The sequence below is a fragment of the Pelmatolapia mariae genome, linkage group LG10_11 (assembly GCF_036321145.2).
Source record: "Pelmatolapia mariae isolate MD_Pm_ZW linkage group LG10_11, Pm_UMD_F_2, whole genome shotgun sequence".
NCBI lineage: Eukaryota > Metazoa > Chordata > Actinopteri > Cichliformes > Cichlidae > Pelmatolapia > Pelmatolapia mariae.
This window is the reverse complement of record NC_086236.1, coordinates 14,523,139-14,547,291: the sequence shown is the minus strand read 5'-3', so window position 1 is coordinate 14,547,291 and position 24,153 is coordinate 14,523,139. Positions and strand designations below refer to the sequence as shown.

Sequence of the window (24,153 nt, the reverse complement as noted above, 5' to 3'; positions counted from 1 at the left end):
TTTTCTCCAAACCTGCAGTGTAAACTGACTACAACTAAAAGTTAAACACTCCTTGGCCACTTCATTAGGTACAAACTTAACTGCTGATACAAGGCAGGATGGATCCATGCTTTCATGTTGTTTAAGGCCATTTTTTTGTTTACTCCAAATGGTTATCCTACCATCAGAATGCAGCAGAAATCAAGACTTCAATCTTCTCTTGTCTAATTTTGATGAAAACTGTAGGCTCAGTTTCCTGTTCTTAGCTGACAGGAGTAACACCCAGCGTGGCTGTAGTCCATCTGTTTACTTTTGATATTTTGTGCATTCAGACATGCTCATCTGCATATCTTGGTTGTAAAGAGTTGTCATTTTTCCATTTGCATTCCTATCAGTTCAAAGCAGTCTGCCCATTCTCCTCTGACATCAAGAAGATATTTCCATCCAGAGAATTACCACTTGCAAAAGTCTTTTGAGCCACCCTTAATTTCTTTATATTTTACTAGGAAAACAGGAATTCTACCAAACTTAAAAGTCAATACTTGGTGTGGCCACTTTATTCTTCAACACAGCCTGAACTCTCTAAGGCAAGCTTCGTTCTAACTTCTTTATGCGGCCTTCAGGACAAGTTTGGTAGTCTCCAGGCTTCTTGAAGGCATTTAAAGCTCTTCCTTGGATGTTTGTGCCTTTTGTTGCATTTTCTGTCAAGATGACCCCACAATGCTTCGATAAGGAGGATATCTGGGCTCTGGACCTGCTTTTTTGTGGTTTTCTATCTATGCTTTTACGACATTTGCAGTGTGTTTGGGATCACTGACATGCGGAAAAACAAAGTGGATGCAAACCTGAAACTTTCCAGATGGTATTGCATGGTGGATCAAAATCCAAATCACCTGAACCATGACGTAGCTTTTACCGTGTTTTACAGATGGCTGCAGAGAGTCACTGTTGTACCTTTTCCTGACAATATGTACAGAGGAAGTCATATTGATCATCTCCTTTAAAACCAGAAATCTTTTGTATAATATGGGATAACAAATTACCAGCCTTTTCTCCCCATTTCCTTTTCTTAAGAACGGCCTCTTGACGGCCACCCTTTCACTAAGACATGACGAGGCCCCAGTGAACAGTAGATGGAGCAACTGAAGCGTCAGATGTATCTCTCAGGTCCTATGTCAGTTCTTTGCTGGATTTCTTATGGAAATTACTTTCACAAATTATTCATTTCTGCTTGTAGTTTTTTTTTTTTAAACTCCCACCACTTTTTCTCATAGTTTTTAAGGGCACACTGCATGCAATAATATATGCCAAGTTTTCAGCTAATAGCTGTTTGTGAATCACCTTGATGCAAAAGTGCAATTTCATGATTGTCAGTTTGTGTTTTCATACTTAACAAAAAATTGGGAACAAACGTTTTTTTGTGCCAGGTTGCTGGTAACAAATTGGCTAAAGATACCCTTTAAATTGGGTCCTTGTTGTCTTTCATGTGTAAACAACACTAGCTCATTGGGTTAGGTACCTTTTTATGCTTGAATTAATCATAGCTCAGTGTTAAGTAGTTCAAAAATGAAAATAAACTATTCCCTGTAAATGCAGCCAATGTTCTGGCCTTTCAGAAATCCTGGAAAACTAATCCTCAAGTCCACTTTTAAAAAAAATGACAAGAACAAATCTAAAGATATAAAGAATAACTCAAGACCTGCCAGCCTGCAATCATTTAATCTCCTCTGGCTTACTCTTGCTCACTGACCTGACATTTTTTTTCTGACTTTTGCTCCCATTTCTCTGCTGTAAAAGTCAAAAGAGACAGCACACAGCAGGCAGCAGGAAATTTAATTAGTGGACAGAATTAACAATGAAGTTCCTGCAATGATGGCAACGTATTAATACACTTCACGATAATGCTGAGAGAAAGAAGAATACAGGTGAAAAGAAAAGAAAGAAAATAAAAATCAAGCCTCGTTTTATAGCTCAATAAACCAGATGCTGTTACTGCCTTTAAACAATGAATGTCTGTTCATATAACAAACCTCTTATCACAGTGCTTAGACATGGTTATATGCCCAACTCAACAAGTAATTGTGAAACAATCCTGTGTAAGAGCATGTCCAGAAATATCAAACTCAGGGGAGAAAACAGCGACTGGAGTGACTGGAGTCGCCATCATTTTTATGATGCTACATGTTGCTCGACTTTGGGAGGTTATCATCAAAATCACATCTCAGCTAGCAAAAGAAAACAGGAGCAGGAAATTACTTTCTTTTTAAAGTAATCGAATGAAAAAAAGAAGACATTCCAAAAACAATCATTGTAAACAAAAACAAACAAAAAATGGCTAAAAAGATATATGGAGCATGTTTTCCTCACTGATTATTAGATCAAAAATAGTGTACATACAGTAAGTGGAATGACTGAATGAAGATACAACATCAAACAATTTATACATTGGATCTCTTAAGTTTCATTCCAGGAGCAGAAAGCTGTGTTTTCTCTACATCGTTGACACTTATGAGGTCTGACATCAGCTTTATGACGTGATGTAGAAATAAATGTACACGGGGCAGGTGCAGCAGACTGTACCGTCTTTGCAGTGAGAGAGAAAGAGAGAGGGAGAGATTTAAAAAAAAAACATGAGAAATGATACACCAACATGCAATCGACAGTGTTCTTTGACTGACACTCTTTTAAATAGAGCCTAACGATGCACGCTGACTAATGTGATTATCCACAGAAAGCATCACATGATGACCAGATGAGGCTGGGTCCATACAGTATGACAGCTCCTGTTCTTTTGCATCATTTTTCACCAACTAAGCTTTTCTCAGATGATCATTACTTTCATTCATCATTACTTTTTTAATGTTTATTTACACAGGTAGTCCCGTTGAGACTCAACGTCTCACTTACAAGACAGACCCGTTTAATCTGTACCATGCAGTTTTTAGAGTTGCTTGGGCTTTACAGCCAAACAGTAAAAAAAAAAACACTGAAGAGAAGTGCAACACTGGGGTGTCTGTCATTTAATAGTAGTATACATATATAAGGCAATAATAAGGAATTACCCTGGACGTGCCAACTTCTACTCTTTACTTGCATCGGGAGATCAGGAGAACTATTTCTATTGTAAAACCTTTCTGGACTGAAAGATAAGTGACTCTTATTCAATCAGGCAGGCAGGTGAAGAAGTTGTGATTGCAAATCTAATACAGGCTTAACATGGTACATTACAGAGGAGTTCATGCAGTTTCCATAAGCGAAGTGCTTTCCTGAGCTTCTGTGCAGCACACGCCACCAATAAGCATCATGCAACACAGTTGGGGTTTTTTGGGGGGCCAAAATATGCCATGATGCTGTCCGATTTAAGACTTATGTGACCAATAAGCAGTTTTTTTTTTTAAAATTTGCTGCCATATGTATGGACAATAACTTCAACTGATTTAGTTCATTAGTCATAAACTTTGTCTAATGAACTGCACATGTAAACGTTTGATTGGTACACAAAATGCAGGACATACTGTGTTAAGGTTTACATGATGGTACAATTGGCCGATTTGTTTTTCAGACGTAGATATTTCTGTACAAATGTACAGTATCCAAGTCTGAAAAGAAAAAAACAAAAAACCCATCTTAACAAAAATAAAAGATCAGAATCAACAGGTATAGCAACATAACTGTGATCAGAGTCGTGTAAGAGAGTTTGATCAGTGAGGCTAACACAAATGTACTGCAAAGAAAGCGTGCAAGTGTGCCATGCAGCCAGGGATTAGTGTGATTGATAATGACAGTGTATCTGAATTAGTTTGACAAGAAATGTCTTAAAAGAGCAGAGGTTGTAGGTGATGCAGTATTTAATCTCTATTAAACAATAGTTCACATAACTCATATGCTAGTGGTGGTTTGTCTTTCCACTGGCCTGATATTTGTGGAATGAGAAACATCTGCAAGCCAGTTTAGAAGAAACACATTAACTTCAGCACTCTTATTAAACCCCGTTTACATTAGTGGTTACTGTTAGAAAAGAAACGCTTGAAAACTGGCTTGCAGAGTACCGTTACCTTTGCAACACACCACAATCACATTATCCTTTTTTGGGGGAAATAACATGTTTTTATAATGCACCAGAGACCACGTATGGCTGTATTTACAAAGTGAAATGACAGATTGCAGTCAGATCTCTGTTAACATGTGGTATCAAGTTTTGTTTTACTGAAGTATTTGTGAACTATCGCCTTTGGTCTTGATAGTGCCCATGCAACCACCTTTAATTCCAGAAAGCTCTTAGAGACAGAATAAAATAAAGCAAACTTACTTCATTCATACCTAAAAAATAAAAAACAAAAACAAAGAGAACAAAACAGGATCAGAATTCTCATTTACAGTCTGCATGCATCCTTATGGTACACATTAGCTCCAGCACACATATTTAGACGTTATTCTACTTTATTCACATTATATTACAATCATGAATATATGACACTCATCTGAGGAAAGTCTGAATGTATCGTACACCGTTTCCATTCCTACAAATTACTATTTAGCGCCAAATATTAACGATATTATGAATGCTACTGACAGGTGCTTTTCTTAATATACAGTTATAAAATAAACGCACACGGAAGAGAGGAGTCACAGTTGTCTGAAACATCGTCAACATGTTCTGTGTTGCCGAAGTTCATGCTCTAACTCCAAGATAAAGACAATATGACTTTGTAATAATATCCACAGAGTGAAAGAAAGAGAGACAGAGAGACAGACAAAGAGAGAGATTAAGAGAAGCTAGGAGGGAAGAGAAGGCAAGAGGCAGTCCGTTCTACAGCCCCAACAGTTTAACCCCCAAATGCCCGTATCCCTCAATAACCCTAGTGTCGTACTTTTCCAGGAATGTAGTTACGGTCAATGGTTTCCTCTTGAAGAAACATGTGAAGACAGCGCTCGTTCTGGGCCAAGGGGTGACCTGCAATTCTATACAGAAACACAGAAACAAACATTGTAAACTCACTCTCTGCTCATTTTAAAATGCTTTTCACAAACACTGTGGAAAAGCAGCCATGGATTTGTTGCTTGGTTCTCCTTTCCCAGGCACAGATTAGATTAAGCCTTGTGTTGGGCTACACAGTTTTGACAACAAACAGCTCACTAAAGTGGATAGAAAAACCTAAAGAAACGACAGCAATAGCTTTGATACAAGTTCAGCGAAAGAAAAAACACAATGAAGTCTTGCTCACGTCTCCCTCCACCCAAGACTCCCGTCTATAATGTAATTTTGTGACTAACTGACCTGTTGATAAACTGCTCCAGGCCCGATCTTCGCTCCTCAATGAACGACTCGTCAAAAAGACCCTCATCACTGCGAAAGGGCAACTGTCTCTTCAGGGCCTTGCCCGGCAGAGGTGGTACTACAATCTGAAGGAGGCAGGGGTCGACACAAAGAACAGACAAAAAAAAAAAAAGAAGAAGAAGAAAAAAGAAAAAAAAAAGTCCACACTCAACATGAAACAAAGTCAAAACCGTAGACATTTCTACCAGCAAATTTGGGCCCTCACAACAATTTTATGTAGAAAAGCCGTGCAAGTGCATGTAAACATTTTAATCACCACATTTTCATTTCAGAAAATAATAATAATCAGATTACTTATTTTACATGGTCAAGTCACACAATGGAATCCCAGCACTTGCACTGTTAATTATTATTCACTCACCTTACTGTCTCTTTCCAGCTCATTCTTTAACCACTCAAAGTCGCTGTATCTTCTCCTCACACAGGAGTCCTTTAATTTGAAAATGGGAAGGTTCGTCTACAAAGAGAAGGCAAAAAACAAAACATGTTGGTTAATTTGAAATTCAATCATCTGCATGAGATGTCAACTGACATGTAAGGAAAGGACCTGCACTACAACTCCAACTATTATCACTTTTCTTCCCCTATTTCACAAAAAGTTTTAACTCGTCTTTTATCTGGCTACAAATCAGCTCTGCTAATCACTGGCAAAGGTTTGTTCTGTACATAATAAAATAAATCTATACTGTGTTTATTTGAAAAGCAATTAAAGCCACTTGTAAAAGCACAGATTATGATTGCAGCGACCTTCTGCTTTCCACTATTGATCCCAGTGAGGGTTCAAATCTTAACTGGACTGATATGGCTTTTTGGTAGTTATTAGTTAACCACAGGCCCCTGACCCAATCTCCCCTACCATGGTCTATTACAATTTTCAAGCACTGAGAACAGTAAGTTGTTCATATTGTGCAAGGCAGACTCTCCGCAGTGCCACAAAATGATGATTTGCAGGAAAGGCAGGCACGTTAACATTCAATTACACAATTATAGTGTGTCTGTACTGTGTCACTGAATCAGCTTCCTGAAATGTCCTTAGAATTAGCTGTGTTAGTGATTTCCTACGTCTCACATTCTTTTAAGCTTAGCTGTCTTTCTAGTGAACAAGTTAGTTAAAACTTGTAACTGTTACATTAAATTTGACTTACACAATTTCACAACAGTCAAATAAAAGCCACTTTACAGAGTAACGTAAACTACCTTGCAATACTATACAGAAAAACCCAACATTTAACTCGACCTCTTCATATTTCAATAATCACAAAACACTTTTATGCGTTTTGTTCTACCGTTTTTAGAAAAACACCAACACTGTTAGCCTTTTTCATTCAGCTTTTCTCTGAATATCAAGATGAAACTTTCGAAGAATATGAAGGAATAACGTTTGGTTACTCCTTCATATATCCAGATACTATCCACTGACGTATTTAGCTCTAGAAATCCAGACAAGACAAACAATGTAACATTAAAGCAGTCTTAATTTTCTTTAGAGCGCATTATCACATATAGCTAGCAGTTAGCTTCTCGGACTCTGCTGGAAATTCCTGGTTTTGTTTTAATGTTTTATTCAGTTTCCTTTTACTTAACGCAGACTAGCTCACAAACAATACTGTTAGCTGAGGAGAAAATTAACTACAGTACTGACTTTGAACTAGTGACACTGCTTACATTCCCGTAATTGCACCTTAGCATACCTTCAAGAAACTTCTACATGTTAGCTAGGCCGCTGACAGTCCCAGCTGCTCGATTTTTACTCGCGCCCCATCTCGAGCTACTCTACGACGAATAGCGACAACGTCACGGCACGGTGACCGTAGCTCCTAAGTGGCTAACTGGCTAGCATCGGCACTGTAATTAAGAGTTAGCTTAGCGCCAAAAGCTAATGCTGCAAGGTGTTTGAGGTTTACGCCTCGATACCTACCCTCATGCGAACTTCGTAAGTTGTGTAACGGCCCCGTCCGACTCCAACGATTTGTGGATCATAAACGTCTATCTCCAGGAAATTGCTGGGGGGACCGTAAGCATCAGTCAGGTCCTGGGGCTTGGAATTCAACCGGCGAGTGTCGGCCACCACAGGATCTGACATTTTGTCGGGTTGTGATTTTCAGACGACCAACGGAGAATTAGCGTCAAACCAACTAAATACACGGTGAAGTCTTAAATGTCATCTGAAGGCATCAACTGATTTCGATAGCTGACCGCTTCAGCTGGGGAAGTAGCCGACTTGTGTAGCTCTCTTTGCGGGGGCCAGCCGCCTTGCGCCCTACCCTACCCTTCTTGAATCAGAAAAATGCGTTGACTCAGTTCCGTACTGTGCGGGACACTCCGCACTCCCTCTAATGGACACACGGATATTGCTGATTGTACTGGGTTTTCTTTATACCTATCGCTACAGTAGAGCAATTCACAGGACTGAAGTTTTGATGAAAAAACACAAAACAAAACACAGTATTTTTATTTATTTATTTATTTATTTAAAAAAAAAAAAAACCGAAGTACAGACGTACAAGGACCAGAGAGAGGTAATGTGCAAGCTAGCAAAAATATATATGACACAAAAATAAAGGTAACAAAAAACATTAAGGCAAAGAAAAAGTACAACAAAACTGTTTTAAATAGATATCATTGAAGTTATATTTATATACAGGTAGAGGAAATTATTGTTTTCTCAATGTTTTGAAACCCTTGTAAAGAACACAGCAGTTACACATATTTATAAAAATGATAAAAAGATTTTTTTTTAAAATCAACAAAATGATAATTTGGTTGTTAACTAAAGACAAAGTGTGATATTAGGAGAGTATGAATGATGGCAAAACACATCTATTTGTTTGTCTGTTACAAAACATTTTCTGCATAAGTTTTACAATAACGCTATTAGCGAGTACGTAAACGATTGTATTATTCAATCATATACTGTAACAGTAACAGTAAGGTGTTTGGTTAAAATGCTAAGATATCCTGTTTTCAAATTGTCCAAATCTGCAGGGAATGTTTGCTGTTCCCTGCTTATTCTACAGTTTTAACGGTTTACATATGACAAAAAGATTATTGAGCAAAGTATACATATGTAAGTGTATATTTCTACACTTTTTTCAGTAAACTCAAAATGTGAATGTTTATCAAAATTATAATAATATTTCCAAGCTCAGTTTTCAAAGTAGAATAAAAAACCTATTGTAAGCTGCCCTGAAGGACAAAGACCTTTACTTATTTTTATTGTGGGTTTTCCTCGTGGTCGTAGCTGCACTGCTTAAGTTAAACTCCTTGCTTTCCACTGAGTAAAGTTGGGCTTGTATGTATTAATTAGAGATGGCACGATACCACTTTTTTATGTCCGATACCGATACCATAAATTTGGATATCTGCCGATACCGATATGAATCCGATATAGTGTGTTTTTTAATCAATAAAACTGTTTTTTTAATATCTTGCTGCATTTTGTATAAGTTCATACTCAAGTTTAAATAAACAACAACACTAAAGCTATTCTGTTATACCTGTATGTAAAAAATACACTGCACCCAAAATATTTCATAGTTCAGCAATACTGATCAATCTAATAAACTTAAACCTATTCCATCCTTCCTATTCTGGTATTTTAAAGAGTACTTAGCAGAAATATTAAGCAACCCAACTAATAGGGTTGCAAACTCCCAGCAAAAAAAAAAAAAAGGGAACCACCCCCCACCTCATGATGCTTAATCGACGTAATCAACTTTAATTTGATGCAGTGTGGGGAAAAAAATGCAGAGAAATAAATTATTTTTCAAGAATAATTAAATAGATTCAACATCTTTCTTCTACAGAATTGCAGACTGCACAGATGGTATCTTCCCAAAGGAAAAAGTAGTATAGCTTACTAGGGTATATTAGACTTAACAGTTACTATATACAGTAATGGACTTCTATATATTTTACATAAGATGAAAACTTTGGGTGTAAGATTTAGATAATTATTTATTAAAAGCTAGACATTTTAAATGAGAATAAGAAAGAAAAGTATGTCTTTGTGCCCCCCTTTTTCCTGTTAATGCCCTATCGGCCCCCCTGGCTAAACTTTGCTAGATCCGCCCCTGCACAGTTACCAGCCGTCAGCTACGTAGAAAAGGATCCTGGTCTAGAAAGTAATATTAAATAAATTCTAACAACAGCTTATCAAGGTTAAACGTGCTGCTGTTGTTCAGCCGCTGGTTTCCTCTTTCTGGAGCGAAGTGGGTCAAAAACAAAGAAGAGAGACGGACTCGCGACAGAAAAGCCAATCAGCTGATCATCAGTGTTGGGCAAGTTACTTTGAAAAAGTAATTCAATTATAGTTACTAGTTACTGCTTCAAAAAAGTAACTAAGTTAGTAACTGAGTTACAATATTCTAAAAGTAATTAATTACTTGAAAAGTAACTATTGCGTTACTTTAAAAAAAAACGTTTAACCCTCTGGGGTCCAGGATATAATTGGCCATTTTTTACTACTTTTGATTTTCCCTCCACATTTTACCTTTAAAAACTATTTACTTTGTCTTGCTTGGTATCATCCTTTTCAGCACAACCTCACATGCCTGAATTTACAGTCATGTTTTCATTTTGACATACTGTATTAACACAATTGATCTAAAATCAGACAAAAAACATAAAATCAGAGTAGAAAAAGTTATATTTTTACTGTAACAACCATAAACATCTTTAATGAATCATATTTCATAACTTAAAATGCAAATATTAATTGTCAATTTTAAAATCCTATGCACAAGTTTTGCAAACAACAAAGTTATTTGCATCCATTTACCTTTTACCCTTTTTTAAAATAACCATTTCAAACTATTTACAGAACAATCAGCTGTTCTGCATCAATAAGATGCCACACAAATTATTTGTGCCACTCCAAAAAAATAATTTCTGTCCACTATAAAGGAGAACATCACAGCCTGATACCTGCAGGTCTGACAGCAGCAGGTGTATCACTCCTTTTTCTACCTGGAGACAGCAGTCGCCTCATTGTTCTGACACACACAACACAAAACTATCCACAACACTACACACTAACTACACAAGACAACACATTAACTACACACTCCAAACACGCTAAACGTCACAAATCTCTCACATCTCAAAACTCTCTCTCTCTTTTTTCTGCTCTCTCTCTCTCTCTCGCCGTCACTCCTAAAACTTCCCCTGTTTTGTTTTGTTTTTTTGCTCATAAGCAGAGAGTGCTTGCTAGTGCTAACGTGAGAAACTAAAACGCCGCCTATATATTGTTTATCATGACTCTGGTTTTACGTGGCCTATCGACACAATTTATAAACTGGTATATATCACCTTGTTGCTTTGTCTTTAAGTGGTCATGTGATTGGCTTACCACGACTACTTTATTCTTCCTCAGTCAAACAGCAGCACTCATGCGATTGTTTTGCCCCCTTAGCTCCAGGTGTTGTGCTAGACAGTGATCGTGATTGCCCTCCGCGGGAGCGCGCAGCTGCTTAAAGCTGTAGCGTCCAGATTACTTACATAGTCAGCTACTTCCGTGCAACTGATATAAGATGCGGTAAGCTGAACACAGCTTCAACCGTCTGTTTGTTGAAAAATAGTAACGGACCGCGTTTCCTTGTTAGTAACTGTAACGCCGTTGTAACGATAGGAATAGTAATTAGTTAGATTACTCGTTACTGAAAAAAGTAACGCCGTTAGTAACGCCGTTACTTGTAACGCTATTATTCCCATCACTGCTGATCATTAATCAGTTTCACGATTGAAGTAGCAGCAGGAGAGGGAGGGAGAGAGAAGAGGCAGTCGCTCCATATATCGGTTGTTAAGCTTAACGTGGGAATGCGTTACAAACATTCAGAGATGAACTTACACACTTGCTTTACTTCTCTCTGGGATAACTTCCTCGGAGATGAAATGCTGGTTTGGTAGCGAGGCTACAAATACACACAGCCGCTCTACCACGTGAGCACACTGCTCCGAAGTGCTACGGTTATGAGCCGAGTTACGCCATGTCACAAGTTTTGTGAGGTGCTTTTTTGATATTTAATGGATCGGATTACATTTTTTATTTCTCTCCGATATCCGATCCAGTAATTTACGTCAGTATCGGACCGATACCGATACGTAATATCGGATCGGTCCATCTCTAGTATTAATATGTAATTACTTTCAGCTCAGCTTACGGGATACAATACTGTACAGTATTGAGACACGTGTCTCTCCAAATGAACACTTCAAGAATCGTTCCTGCTTTAAAAAGAAAACAAAAATAGAAAAAAATGATTTAAAAAAACCTGTTTAAGGGATTGGCTATGAAAACAGTTCATAGTACTCATGTCGGAAGTCAACAAAGGATTATACGTACGTCAAAGCCTCAATTAGTCAAATATTTAGAGTCTAAACAATGTTTTCAAGAGTAACCATAAATTCGTCCGAGCTCAAGGATTTTAAAAACATATTAAAGTCTTTATGAACTTTATTAACTTCTAAAATCTTAATCAGGTGCTTTGGTTTGACCTGTATAATAGGCAGTGTTCAAATTAAATTCCTGAACCAATTATTGGGGTTATTCTGATAGTAACTATTGGGCATACTGTTTATTTAGTCAAATTAAGGTATCTCTTGCAGTCATGCAGGAGGTTTGTTGATTCATGTTTGTGAAATCCAAACATGGCTCCTAAACGGAAGCCTTTTGCACCTCCTCAGATGAAACTGGGTTAGAGGGAAAGGGGGCGGACAGGTCTTCTGGATCGTGTTCGATGGAGCAGTCGGTTTGGTCGGTGGTGACAGAGCAGGTGGAGCCGTCGGAGCTCACCACATCAGACTGGGAGACATAGTTGTACTCACGCACAGGGCAGGCACGCTCGTTGTAGTTCGGTTTAAAATTGTCTTTCAGGCCTTTGGAGAACTGAAACCAATCCTTAAAAAAGAGAGAAAAAATAACCCTCACTTGTAACGAGTAATTGCATCCTCAGATTTCGATGACTAAAATCACTCAAACAAAAGAGTATTTCTATTTTTAGCCATTAAGTGGCACTATTGTCAGACTTTTCGTCCAACTCTTGATCCAGCTCTTGATCCAGAGATCTTAAAATCTGTTAAACTGACTGCCTGAACATCTACAGACATTCAAGGTATCCAGAAGATGCAAACCAAGCTGTTCTTTAGTGCCAGCATGGTCCAATCAATGACATAAATCAACAGCTACTGAACTAATTGTCATGAATCTTAATGTAAGTGTTAACATTAAAGCTACTAAAATCAATTTAGAAGCTCATCTGTCATTCTTCCAGTAACTTCAATAGCTTTCCAGCTTCATATTAACATCTACATAAAACTTTCAGGGCGTGGACAGAACTCTGGATGCCACTGACCTCGATGTTATGCAGGAATGGAGATGGCTTGGGAACCACGGGGACGAGGATGATTCTGAGCCTGTATGGGAAGTAAGGAAATCTTTAGCATTCACATTATCATCAAATAGCAACAACTGCATTAGACTTTGTTGGTTTCAGAACTCCAACTGAGCGTGGCTGGCAGACAGCTTTTGACATTAAGGTCAAGATCATCCAATATAAAGGTGCAACACGCTCCAGATCCAGTCCCCCCCCCCATAGATGGATGATAACTGTGATCTTTAGAAATAAAATACTAATATCCCATAACACATACATAGATTTTGATTAATTAACAATGCAATCTGTCTCTCCAACCATCGTTAAAGACAATTAATGGTAGTCATGTGGAAGCTAATAATCCCCCATATTCACAAGTAATCGCCACAGCAGGGAGCTCTACATGTTTGGCACATTTTTACACTTTGTCCTTACTGATGTAATGATATTCTGATGTTCTGACAGGCCTAAACAACAGAGTGGCCTCAGATCTAGTCAAATTGCTGATCTAAAATATTCTTTGAGTCTGCCGCTGTCCGTGTCACATATACTTCGGGAACTTTATGAATGAATGAAGTCAATTTGGACAAGTTTCCAAAATGCACAGCGTGTAACACATTGCATTATCTGTAAAGTCTGTTCTTTGATTGCTTTGCTGGTTAATTTGTTTCAGTGTTTCTGGAAGGAAACTTTGTGGGCTTAGCTTACTTCACAGGTGTGTTTAACAAGTGTGTCAAGCTTTTTCCTTTTCATGTTATTTGAAGGTTATTTAACGGCAGACTTTTATAGATCAAATAACTAATGTGTAGTTTTGAAGATAGTAAGCGTTTCAAAGCTAGATCTTGGTTATCAGCATCCATATTATGAAATTTAGCGACAGTAAAGTAATTTCCCTGTGCATTTATCGTTATAGGCATATGTTGTTGTTAATTTGTTTAGAGAAGCAGTCATAGAGTTATAAAATACATCCAAATGATCTATGAGCTGATCCTAATAAATCGTGGGATAACCAGGGGTGTGATGAAGGTGGTTCAGCAATTTATGATGAATGTACGGTGAAAAATGTGTAATGGTTTGATGTCTGTACTGACAAATGAGAAAGATCTGGGTTACCATCAGCAATGGTAACAGTAATTAAAAAAGGAATGTTTGCAACTTTGCATGATTGCAGATCATTTAGAAGGGATCTTTGGTCAAAACACATCTTCCTGGAACAGAATTTAGTCTTGTAGGCGTCTCTATGTAATGGACAGTATCTCGTCTGATTCCCTCTGTTTCAAAATAACAGCAAAGTGACAAGAGCCGTATGCAAGACAAAGGTTATTGGAAGTTATTCTGCTTGAAATAAAGTAACTATGTAATATTTTACTGCCAATAATGACAAGTACTTGTCGTGTACTGTGGTCTTCTGCCTTCAGAAATGTTGTGTGTTTCCTGGGTTGTGTGAGATCTGTCAGATGTTGTGCAATGGAAACTTTCCACAAGACAACAAGCCTTTGATACCATCTAAAAACAATCTTTAATCTTTTCTTTGGGTCACTCGTTTGCACTCGTTTTGGATGAGTGATCTGCATTTGTGTTTGGTTGATGGTTTTTTTGCAGCCTAGATTTTATACACTAGTGCACACTGGATACATTAATTGTTAATTATGTGTTTACATTTACTGTGTTGATACAGTAAGTCTGTGGTGTCGAACATAAGGCTTGAGCGCCAAAATCGGCCAGGCAAAGGCTCCAATATGACCCACTGGATGACTATGTAAAATGTGAAGAAGGGCATACATTTTTGACTTTTAACTGTGTTTTCACAAGTTCAAAAAATATTTCCCACTGATAAAGACCTCCCCTATGGGCATTCATACTACAGCAAAGTAAATATGTAACAGATAAATATTTAGATGACAGAAAAGTAAGTATAAAAGTACGTAAGTATATAAAGTATACAAGTTAACAACAACTTTTTGTGCTATTGTAGACTGCAATTATAGTCTGTGGCTGTCACAAAATCACATGGCACACCACCTGGATCTGTGATGTGATCATAGAGCAATCATTTGAGTTATGGAAAAACCCACCTTTCATGGTGCAGTAATATCATGGCCAGCAGGATGAGAGTGATAGCACCCACCACATACATCACCGGCGTCCACGGAGACATCGAATCATCAGAGTCTTTGAAGAAGAAAAAAGAAGGAACTTACTTGTATGGATGCTTAATTCTAATGTTTTGTGCAGTGTGGAAGCAACATTAGAGCCACTTAAGTTTTAATAATTTTTTGAATCCTAGTTTGAAAGTTGTTGACTAAGAAACAAAATCTACCTATGATTTCTTTGCAGTGTTCAAACATTTTATCTGATCATTATTATTAGTGTTTTGTTGCAAAGCTAATTGTCCCCCCAAGATGACCCTATATTCACTGGCAGACATCGTTTCACCATGACACTAAGAATATCTATGAAGTAGTTTTACATGTGCTGTTGTTGGATCCCCAGACCACAGGTTCACTCCAGTCACTCCAGAATATGGACTCTCCACAGTAATCATCTATTCTGTTCCGCACTTTCAGCTCATATCGGGAACTGCTTGAGGGCAAGTTGATGCAGTATTTCTGAATCCCGGCGCTAACTTTAGAGAACTGGAAAATCAGATGGAGTTGAGAAAACATTAGAGTGGGAGAGAACAAAGAGAGATAAAAAAAAAATTAATTAAAAAGGATGAAAGAAACCTACATCCCATTTATTGTTGTTTGTCCTGAAGCGGACCTCACTCTCCACACAGTGTAAGCGAGCAGGAGAAGTGTGGTTCCAGTAAAACCACAGGTTAAAGTCCGATCCATTCAGGACAGTCAGGTTGGATGGTGGGTTTAACTTGACTGGAGAAGTATACAAATAGGCAATAACATGAGGAGGCATGCCAATTTACTTTTATGGCAGAACACTAACAGCAATTTTCCTTTAAGTTACTGTGTAAAGTGTAGAAAAACGTCCCATTAATTCTAATAATGATCCCTTCATTAATTGATTTATTGTTTTAAACTCAAAGTTATGTTAAATACCAGGTTATATGCATACCTTGTTTTTTAAGCTCGTGACCCTTCTCAAAATTATCATCGCCATATATCAGTTGAGTTCGAAATGTTTTGAATCTATCTCCCGAATCTATCTCCTGGTTACATCCAGTGTTCATGTTGTTCTCTGTCAAATAGTGGTTGCATATTTTCCATTGGTCATTGCCCAACCTGTAGATGAATCAAAAACATAACTAATCCAACAAAGAAAAGCATGCAGACATATCATATTTAGATACAATCAATATGATCTTAAATATGAGGTAATCTCAAGTTTAATACTTTATTAGTTCTAATTGCTCAACAGTCCAGCCTGTTTGCCATATTTCTCATTTCATGATGCTCTAAATATTTTCAGTTGTTGAAAGGTCTGGACTGCAGGCAGGCCACTTCAACACCCGGACCCTTTTACTATGAACTTCTTTTATGCCTAATAAATACTCCAGATCTGTTACCCAAGTAGTTGATATTTTTCTTAATAATTTCTTAATATTTTCTTAAAATGAAACTTTTTCTCAGTTTTTTCTATGGTCTATTGTGAATAAAATATAGTGCTTATGAGACAACTCTATTCTGTTTTTCTTTTCGTTTTACACAGCATCCCAACATTTTTGGAATTGGGGTTGTAGTTCAGAAAAAGTAGAAAATGTCTTTTACTGTTAATGCTGAGAGTAAAATACATTTTCATCACATCTTTCACTCAAGTACAACATTTAATTATAGTCTGATTAATTTTAGAAGACATTACAAAGGCGTGTTGGTGCTATTATCAACAACTACGCACTTGCTGTAGAAGGTGTAGTTGACCTCAGGAGTCCCGATCTTATTCCATGTGCAGGAAACATAATCCAAATTCACCACCGAGCAATCCACATCTGTTAAAAACATGATAGATTTGAGATCAATGAAAGACAAAACCTAAAACGATGAACGATGGTTAGGCATATATATAAAACCTACACAAAGGGCAACAGACAGATAGAAGTACACATACAAGGAAGTAAGAGCCCCGTCCTCTGGAGGGGAAATTCTCACAAAACGTGCTTAATAAAGGAAAGCTCTGCATTAACCTGAATTTAATTCATTTTGATAGTGTTCATTCATATCTTAAGGTACAAATAACTTCTCATATATACATTGAATGATAGTGTTTTGGGATATAAGTTAATATAATATAACAAAAGTAGAGCGATCGACTTTCAAAGATGTCGACACAGGTTTACGACACTTCCTACCGATGTTGCGAATGTCTTGTATTTTTTTTAAAAACTTAATCGATCATCTTCATATGCTCTTACCTGGTGATTTTTTGGCAAATACGTGTCCAGTCAGATAAAGAAGTAGAAGTAATCTTGTCGACATCGTGGCGAATAGAAACAGGATGTAAGCCCGCGTCTACATTGAAATATCACCGTGTCTTGTGGGGGTTTTTTTCTTCTCTTCCTGTAGCATGGCTATATGACTATATGGCAAATACACAGTTTTCACACTTTCATAGTTCATAAAGTTAACAGTTAATAAAGCCTAGTTAAGAGGTTAAATCAAGTTTTTGGATGTCAGATGCTTACTTAATATCTATAAGCCAACTTAGTCATTTTAAGAAGAAGATAGACAAAGTAGAGAGAAAGTAAAATCTCTGTTAATATTTTTGTTTTTAAGGGTGTCTTTTATATTACAGGTATTATCTGTTGGATATAAATGCAATAGCTTTAAGTCAAAGACATCTGATGTTTTTTACCACAATGAAACAAAAGTGAAAATAAACTCATTCTGCTCATTTAGCACAGATGTGACATTAATTCGTCTCAGTTTACTTTTATGTTCCTTCTTATTTGGACAAGTCTGTCAATTATTTATACAAAAGAATATTAAAGAATCCCAACACTTTTAACAGGTCAAATTAGCTGAATTACTACTCATCCGTAGCACGAGATGTCATAACATTCGATCAGTGTCACTTTCAGAGTTCTGTGGGTTTCCTGTCAGAGGAAACTGCTTTCAAAAATATAGACTGAAACGGTGTTGACTGAGACTTGAAGTTGGACTTTTAATGTCCTGTAAAATAAGTATAGTACAACACACAGAGAAGGTTTTATGCAATCTTTATTGAATAGTTCAAGAAATAGTTCTGTTTTTAGTCAGCCAGTCTTACATTTTCTCTGCACTTCTACTATCATTTGCTGCTAAAGTGAGCTTAAGGTGGATCTTGTTGGTTTAGCTAAAATTTTCTTTACAGTCTATGAGTCCTGTATGTATTCTTTTCTGATGAAAGAGAAATGATGGACAAATCAGAATCACATTGTGAAATGTAGTGTCCATGTTCATGCACAGCATAAACAACAATTCTACAAGTTATCTTTCACAAATCACCTGTTAAACCAAATGAGTTAATTTCTTACATTCATTTCATCAAGCAGCAGCAGTCAACTCCCACATCTCAGATAAATATTTAAACTAACATTTGCTGTTTGAAACCACAGACAACAGTTAGCTCAGCTTAGTTCATTTACAGCAAACTGGATCGGGGGTTTTCTGTGTAAATTGGTGTGGTTTCTTTTACTGCCGTATTCTGTTTTTTGGAGAGGAAACACAGCGTTTTAACCACAGTTATAATAAAGTGCAAATGTTCAGATAAAATACTTACTTTAAACTCAACACACTCACACATAGCACCTTTCACTTGGTCGACGTCTGTGGGTTCACAAGTAGACCGGCATCAGAGACTTTACAGTTCATTTTGACATTTCTTTGACAGCTGCAGCAGTGTGGCATTTATTGATTTGACTTTGTGTGTTCTTGTCTGTGTGTCATAATGACACTATGTGGTTCTGTCTACACCTACTTTGACTGGAACTTATAACAAAGAGGAGTTTCAAGTGATCCGGTCTGTGTTTATGTGTTGTCTATCAAAACAATGACGTCACCAGTGTACTTTTGGCACAGTACAATGAGTCCATATTTCCTTATCTGACAGAAATCTATGAACTTTCCTGTTATTTCTGACCGTATGTTAAATAAATGTCTGCCAGATAAATACAAAAATAAAAGCTCAATTGATCAAAACTAGTTTAGAAAATTATTTTAGACCCTTGTGATTCTTATATTTTGGCACCTGTGTGCAGACAAAATGTATGTGTCCAAACCAGCCTCCCCTCTCTGACAGTGTCTCCAAATATTAACTGTGCAACGATCAATAATCGCACAGTGTCAAAGTATATTATGCATTGCAAACTTCACGTACACAGCTTCAGAGAATACAGGTAATGCCTTGTTATAAAGTGTGTGTAGATATGTTTGATGCCCCCCCCCCAATATATAGGACCATAAAAATGCACACACACACACACACACACACACACACACACACACACACACACACACACACACACACACATATATATACATAGCTCAAAAAAAATAAACCGAACCCAAAAATAAGACATCCCAGATCTGAATGAATGAAATGTTCTTATTAAATACTTTGTTCTTGACATAGTTGAATTTGCTGACAACAACATCATACAAAAATTATCAATGGAAATCAAATGTAGCTACCCATGGAGGTCTGGATTTAGAGTCACACAAAATTAAAGTGGAAAAACAGACAACAGGCTGATCCAGCTTTGATGTAATGTCCTTAAAACACGTCAAAATGAGGCTCAGTAGTGTGTGTGGCCTCCATGTGCCTGTATGACCTCCCTACAATGCCTGGGCATGCTCCTGATGAGGTGGTGGATGGTCTCCCGAGGGATCTCCTTCCAGACCTGGACTAAAGCATCCGCCAATTCCTGGACAGTCTGTGGTGCAACTTGGCGTTTGTGGATGGAGCGAGACATGATGTTCCAGATGTGTTCAATTGGACTCAGGTCTGGGCCGGCCAGTTCATAGCATCAATGCCTTTGTCTTGCAGGAACTACTGACACACTCCAGCCACATGAGGTCTAGCATTGTCTTGCATTAGGAGGAACCCAGGGCCAACCGCACCAACATATGGTCTCACAAGGCGTGTGAGGATCTCATCTTGGTATCTGGCGAGCACATGGAGGGCTGTGCGCCCCCCTCCCCAAACAAATGCCACCCCACACCCTTACTGACCCACTGCCAAACCGGTAATGCTGGAGGATGTTGCAGACAGCAGAACGTTCTCTATGGTTTCTCCAGACTCTGTGACATGTGCTCTGTGTGAACCTGCTTTCATCTGTGAAGAGCAGTGGCGGTCCTAGCCTGTTTGGCACCCTGGGCGAACACGCCCTCTGGTGCGCCCCCCCCCCCCCCCCCACACACACACACACACACACATACATGCACACACGCACACACACACACACACGCACACACACATATATGACCCTATATATGAAGAGAGAGAGAGCATGCATAGTATGCAAACGGCTACCAAACAGACATCATAATTCGTCATACAATGAGAACAGGACAATTCAACAATTGACACTGACTAATTAATATTATATTATTGTATATATTGTTTGGAGTTTAGTCTGTTACTGTTACTATTTTTACCATTTCTTCTTGGAGGAACTGTAACCCACATAATTTCCTTAGGGATTAAGAAAGTATTCTGATTCTTAATGTTTTAGGATACATGACCTGCCATTATCCAATGACACATCTGCTTACCTGTATCTTTTGCTCGTTTCTCCTTGTAGGAGCCATAATTAAATGTATTGAATTTTAATGATCACTGGGTTTTCATTTGTTTGGTTGCTATGGTGATGTGTAACGGGAGTCACGTGGGTGCTAGCGGTGACATTAAGAGGGCGTTGTCAGTCTGTCATTCACTGGTTTGATTTTGACAGAGAGGAGGGCTGGGTAGCCGTAGTTTTTGTTGACCGCAGCACAACGAGTTTCCCCTTGTTGCATTAGAGCTGTGATGTTTTAAGAGTTTGAATCGCGAGCCGATCACATTGCTCTGTAAACTTTTCAAGCACTTTAATAAACAAGCAAGCAATTCCACCTCTCGCATTATTGCGTACAGTTGAGAGCGCGTCAGGCAAATAGGCAGGCTCCATCCCCAGCATCTAGCGACTGTGGAAGTCGCTAAACTCCTCCTCTTCTTTTCTCTTTTTTTTAAACTTTAAAAACGGGTTGTGTGTGAGACTTTAAATCAACAAAATATAAAATATACATTTTAAATTGTTATTGATCCCTTTACCCCTGGTCCTAAAGTGTATATTTATTTTCTTACTCTTCTTATATTTATTGTTTGTTTACTTGCACTGCTGTAACTGGAGCCTCGTCGTCTCGTCTCTCTATATACTGGACTGTAGCGGAGATGACAATAAAGTTTACTTTGACTTCAGCAGCGAGCAGGCGCACCGAGGGCTCTCGCGCTCACTTTTCGCTTATAGAATTTCGAAAAAACATCGGTGCAAATTATAAGTCAGTATCATAATGTCTGCTGTTTTCGTGTTGTTGGTTTGTTTTTATTTTGTTTTATTTTGCAAGTTGGTTATTAGATGCTGCTCCAGCCACCCAGAGAATCCCCCGCCGCCCCGCCCTTTCCTCCCTGTGCCGCAAGCAGCAGGCGCACCTCGCAAACGGAGGGCGCCCTTACTCCCAGCAAATGGGAGTAAGGGCGCCCTTACTCCCGATCGGTACCTATGCCATCCCCAATATGCGCTGGCATGATGTCGGGGCAGCATGAGTACGAGCAATTTTTTTTTTTTTGCTGATGCCCGTGATGCCGCCCCCCACCACGATGCCGCCCTGGGCAACCGCCCGTGTCGCCCGTATCTAAAACCGCTACTGGTGAAGAGCACAGGGCGCCAGTGGCAAAGTTGCAAATCTTAGTGTTCTCTGGCAAATGCCAAACGTCCTGCACGGTGTTGGGCTGTAAGCACAACCCCCACCTGTGGACGTCGGGCCCTTATACCACTCTCATGGAGTCTGTTTCTGACTGTTTGAGCAGAGACATGCACATTTGTGGCCTGCTGGAGGTCATTTTGCAGGGCTCTTGCAGTGATTTCACAGAAGTGTGATTGACTTGGAGTTTCATTTTGTTGTTTATCTGTTCCCTTTATTTATTTATTTATTTATTTATTTTGAGCAGTGTATATAAAAACAGCCACATGGGTCAATACATGAGTGGGGACCAGAAAGGAATAGCTAGAGGAGCAAAAGACCAGCTACTGGTAGACAGAGCAGTCACCTGAGACTGCAAGACTAAGATGACCAACCTGTGCACTGCTTGGATTGACTGCAAGAAGGCCTATGACTCGATGCCTCACACCTGGATCCTGCAATGCCTAGAACTATACAAGATCAACAGGACCCTAAGAGAGTTCATCAGGAACTAAATGGGGATGTGGCGTAGAACACTAGAGATCAACTACAAGCCCGTAGGCACAAGTCACCGTCAAGTGCGGGACCTACCAAGGAGATGTGCTGTCCCCACTGCTGTTCTGCATAGACCTGAACCCCCTCAGTGAGATCGTTGACAGACTGGCTACGGATACCCACTAGAGAATGAAGCAATTGTCAATCACCTCCTCTACATGGATAACATCAAGCTGTATGCCAGGAGTCAACGAGACATTGATTCACTGATCCACACCACAGAATATACAGCAACGACATTGGAATGTCATTCGGATTGGAGAAGTGTAGTCGAATGGTAACGAATAGGGATGGGTACCGGTGTCCGGTGCCATGATGGCACCGGTTCTGACATAAACGGTAGTAACCAGACCGAAAAGCAGCGCACATTTCGGTGCTTTATTTCGGTGCTTTTTTTTTTTTTTTCCTGAGCCAATTCTAGCCAATCATTTTACGTTTCCGAGGATAGTAGGCGGGTCCAGGTACGTACGTTCTTTTAGAGCAGAGCTACAGATTAAAAACGCCCAAGGCGAAGCGGTCAAAAGTCTGGCTGTACTTCGCAGCAAAAGATGCAAACTCAGCAGCCTGCAACAAGTGCTTTAAGGTGATACTGTGATACTGTCAAAGGAGGTAACACCTCAAATCTGATGAAACACCTGGCGACGCATAGCGTTTTTTTTTAAGCCGAGAAATGCGCCGTGTTTGATAGCTTGCTGCGAGACCTCACACCGAGCACATCTACTGCGGGTGTGGTGCCTGTTATCGGACCTGGAGTTAGCAACATCCCCCAAAAACTCGAAGAGTAGAGTCCTGGCCCCTAGCCCTGCCAGTGTAGCAGAAATGATGACGGATGATGATGGCAGCAGCAGCCGTTCTTCTCTGCGTGAGTAGCTTAATGTTGTTCGTGTGTAATTTATGTTGAGTAGGCTAACCACGTTATTACATTAATGCATGTAAGGTGAACTAGCAAACACTGTCTTCTTGTTTGATGGCAGATACTCCCTTCACCCTGGCCAAAAAGGCTAAAATGACCAAAAGAAAAAGTGGAAAACAGTTAAACATGAGAGGTTTTTGGACCAATTTTGTGTTTTTTCCATTGTTTAAGCACTGCTTCCAGCCAAGAGTGATACCATATATGCCCTATAGCTGCAGAAAAGGCTAACATTGTTATCTTTTTACAAAAAACAGCTGAACATGAGAGGTTTTTGGACCAATTTTGTGTTCTCCATTCTTTAAGCACCGGTTTGAGCACCGTTTAAGCACCGGCACCGTTTCAAAAGTACCGGTTTGGCACCGGTATCGGATAAAACCTAAACGATACCCATCCCTAGTAACGAAGAGAGGGAAGGTCATCAGAACTGAGGGAATCGAACTACCAGAAGGCAACATTGCAGACATTGAAGACAGCTACAAGTACCTGGGGATCCCACAGGCAAACGGGAATTATGAAGAGGCAGCTAGCAAAGCTGCAATCACTAAGTTCCTGCAGAGGGTCAGGCAAGTCCTGAGGAGTCAGTTGAACGGTAAGAACAAGATCCGAGCTATCAACACCTGTCCGTGATCAGGTACCCTGCTGAGATAATAAGCTGGTCAAAGGAGGAGATCGAAGCCACTGACATCAAAACCAGAAAGCTCTTTGAGGGTTTCACCCCAAGTCCAGCACCCTGAGGCTGTATGCTAAGTGGAAGGAAGGAGGGTGAGGACTGGTAAGTGTCAGCACCACGATCCAGGATGAGCCAACGAGCATCCACGAATACATCAGGTGATGCGGAGCGTCAAGGTAACAGTGGCCCCGGTGGTAATTGGAGTGCTAGGTGAGTGGCTCCAACAGATCCCAGGAACAACACTGGAGATCTCTGTCCCGAAGAGTGAGGTCCTAGGAACAGCTAAGACACTGCGCAGGACCCTCAAGCTCCCAGGCATCTGAAAGAGGACCTGTGCTTGAAGGATAAAGACCACCCGCAGGGGCGAGTGTGGATTTTTTTTTTTTTAAGAAAATATGTCACTGTAATGGAGACCAGGGACTCCATTACAAATCCCTGTATTTTTATTAGTTTAT

At 39.1% G+C, this 24,153-nt stretch overlaps 2 protein-coding genes across 4 annotated transcripts; both read right to left on the bottom strand.

Moving 5' to 3' along the window:
• Positions 1 to 1,791: 1,791 nt before the first annotated feature.
• Positions 1,792 to 7,607, bottom strand: snx12 (sorting nexin 12). Of its 3 annotated transcripts, none has more exons than XM_063486944.1 (5): positions 7,236 to 7,607; positions 5,679 to 5,774; positions 5,258 to 5,382; positions 4,851 to 4,941; positions 1,792 to 2,562 (listed from the first exon to the last, which is right to left on the bottom strand). In XM_063486944.1, exons 1-5 carry the CDS (start codon positions 7,398 to 7,400, stop codon positions 2,434 to 2,436), a joined length of 606 nt encoding a protein of 201 aa, XP_063343014.1. In that variant the 5' UTR covers positions 7,401 to 7,607; the 3' UTR covers positions 1,792 to 2,433. The 3 variants fall into 3 exon arrangements, with proteins under 3 accessions (XP_063343014.1, XP_063343016.1, XP_063343015.1); XM_063486946.1 differs by lacking the exon at positions 1,792 to 2,562 and adding an exon at positions 4,284 to 4,299; XM_063486945.1 differs by lacking the exon at positions 1,792 to 2,562 and having other exon boundaries at positions 4,313 to 4,941.
• A 1,191-nt stretch (positions 7,608 to 8,798) lies between these two features.
• LOC134637728 (cytokine receptor common subunit gamma-like) lies at positions 8,799 to 17,176 on the bottom strand. The gene is made up of 8 exons (XM_063488233.1): positions 17,057 to 17,176; positions 16,543 to 16,633; positions 15,763 to 15,929; positions 15,421 to 15,563; positions 15,161 to 15,326; positions 14,766 to 14,862; positions 12,670 to 12,730; positions 8,799 to 12,215 (listed from the first exon to the last, which is right to left on the bottom strand). The coding sequence occupies exons 1-8, from the start codon at positions 17,118 to 17,120 to the stop codon at positions 11,973 to 11,975; spliced, it is 1,032 nt and encodes a 343-aa protein (XP_063344303.1). The 5' UTR covers positions 17,121 to 17,176; the 3' UTR covers positions 8,799 to 11,972.
• Positions 17,177 to 24,153: the final 6,977 nt, after the last annotated feature.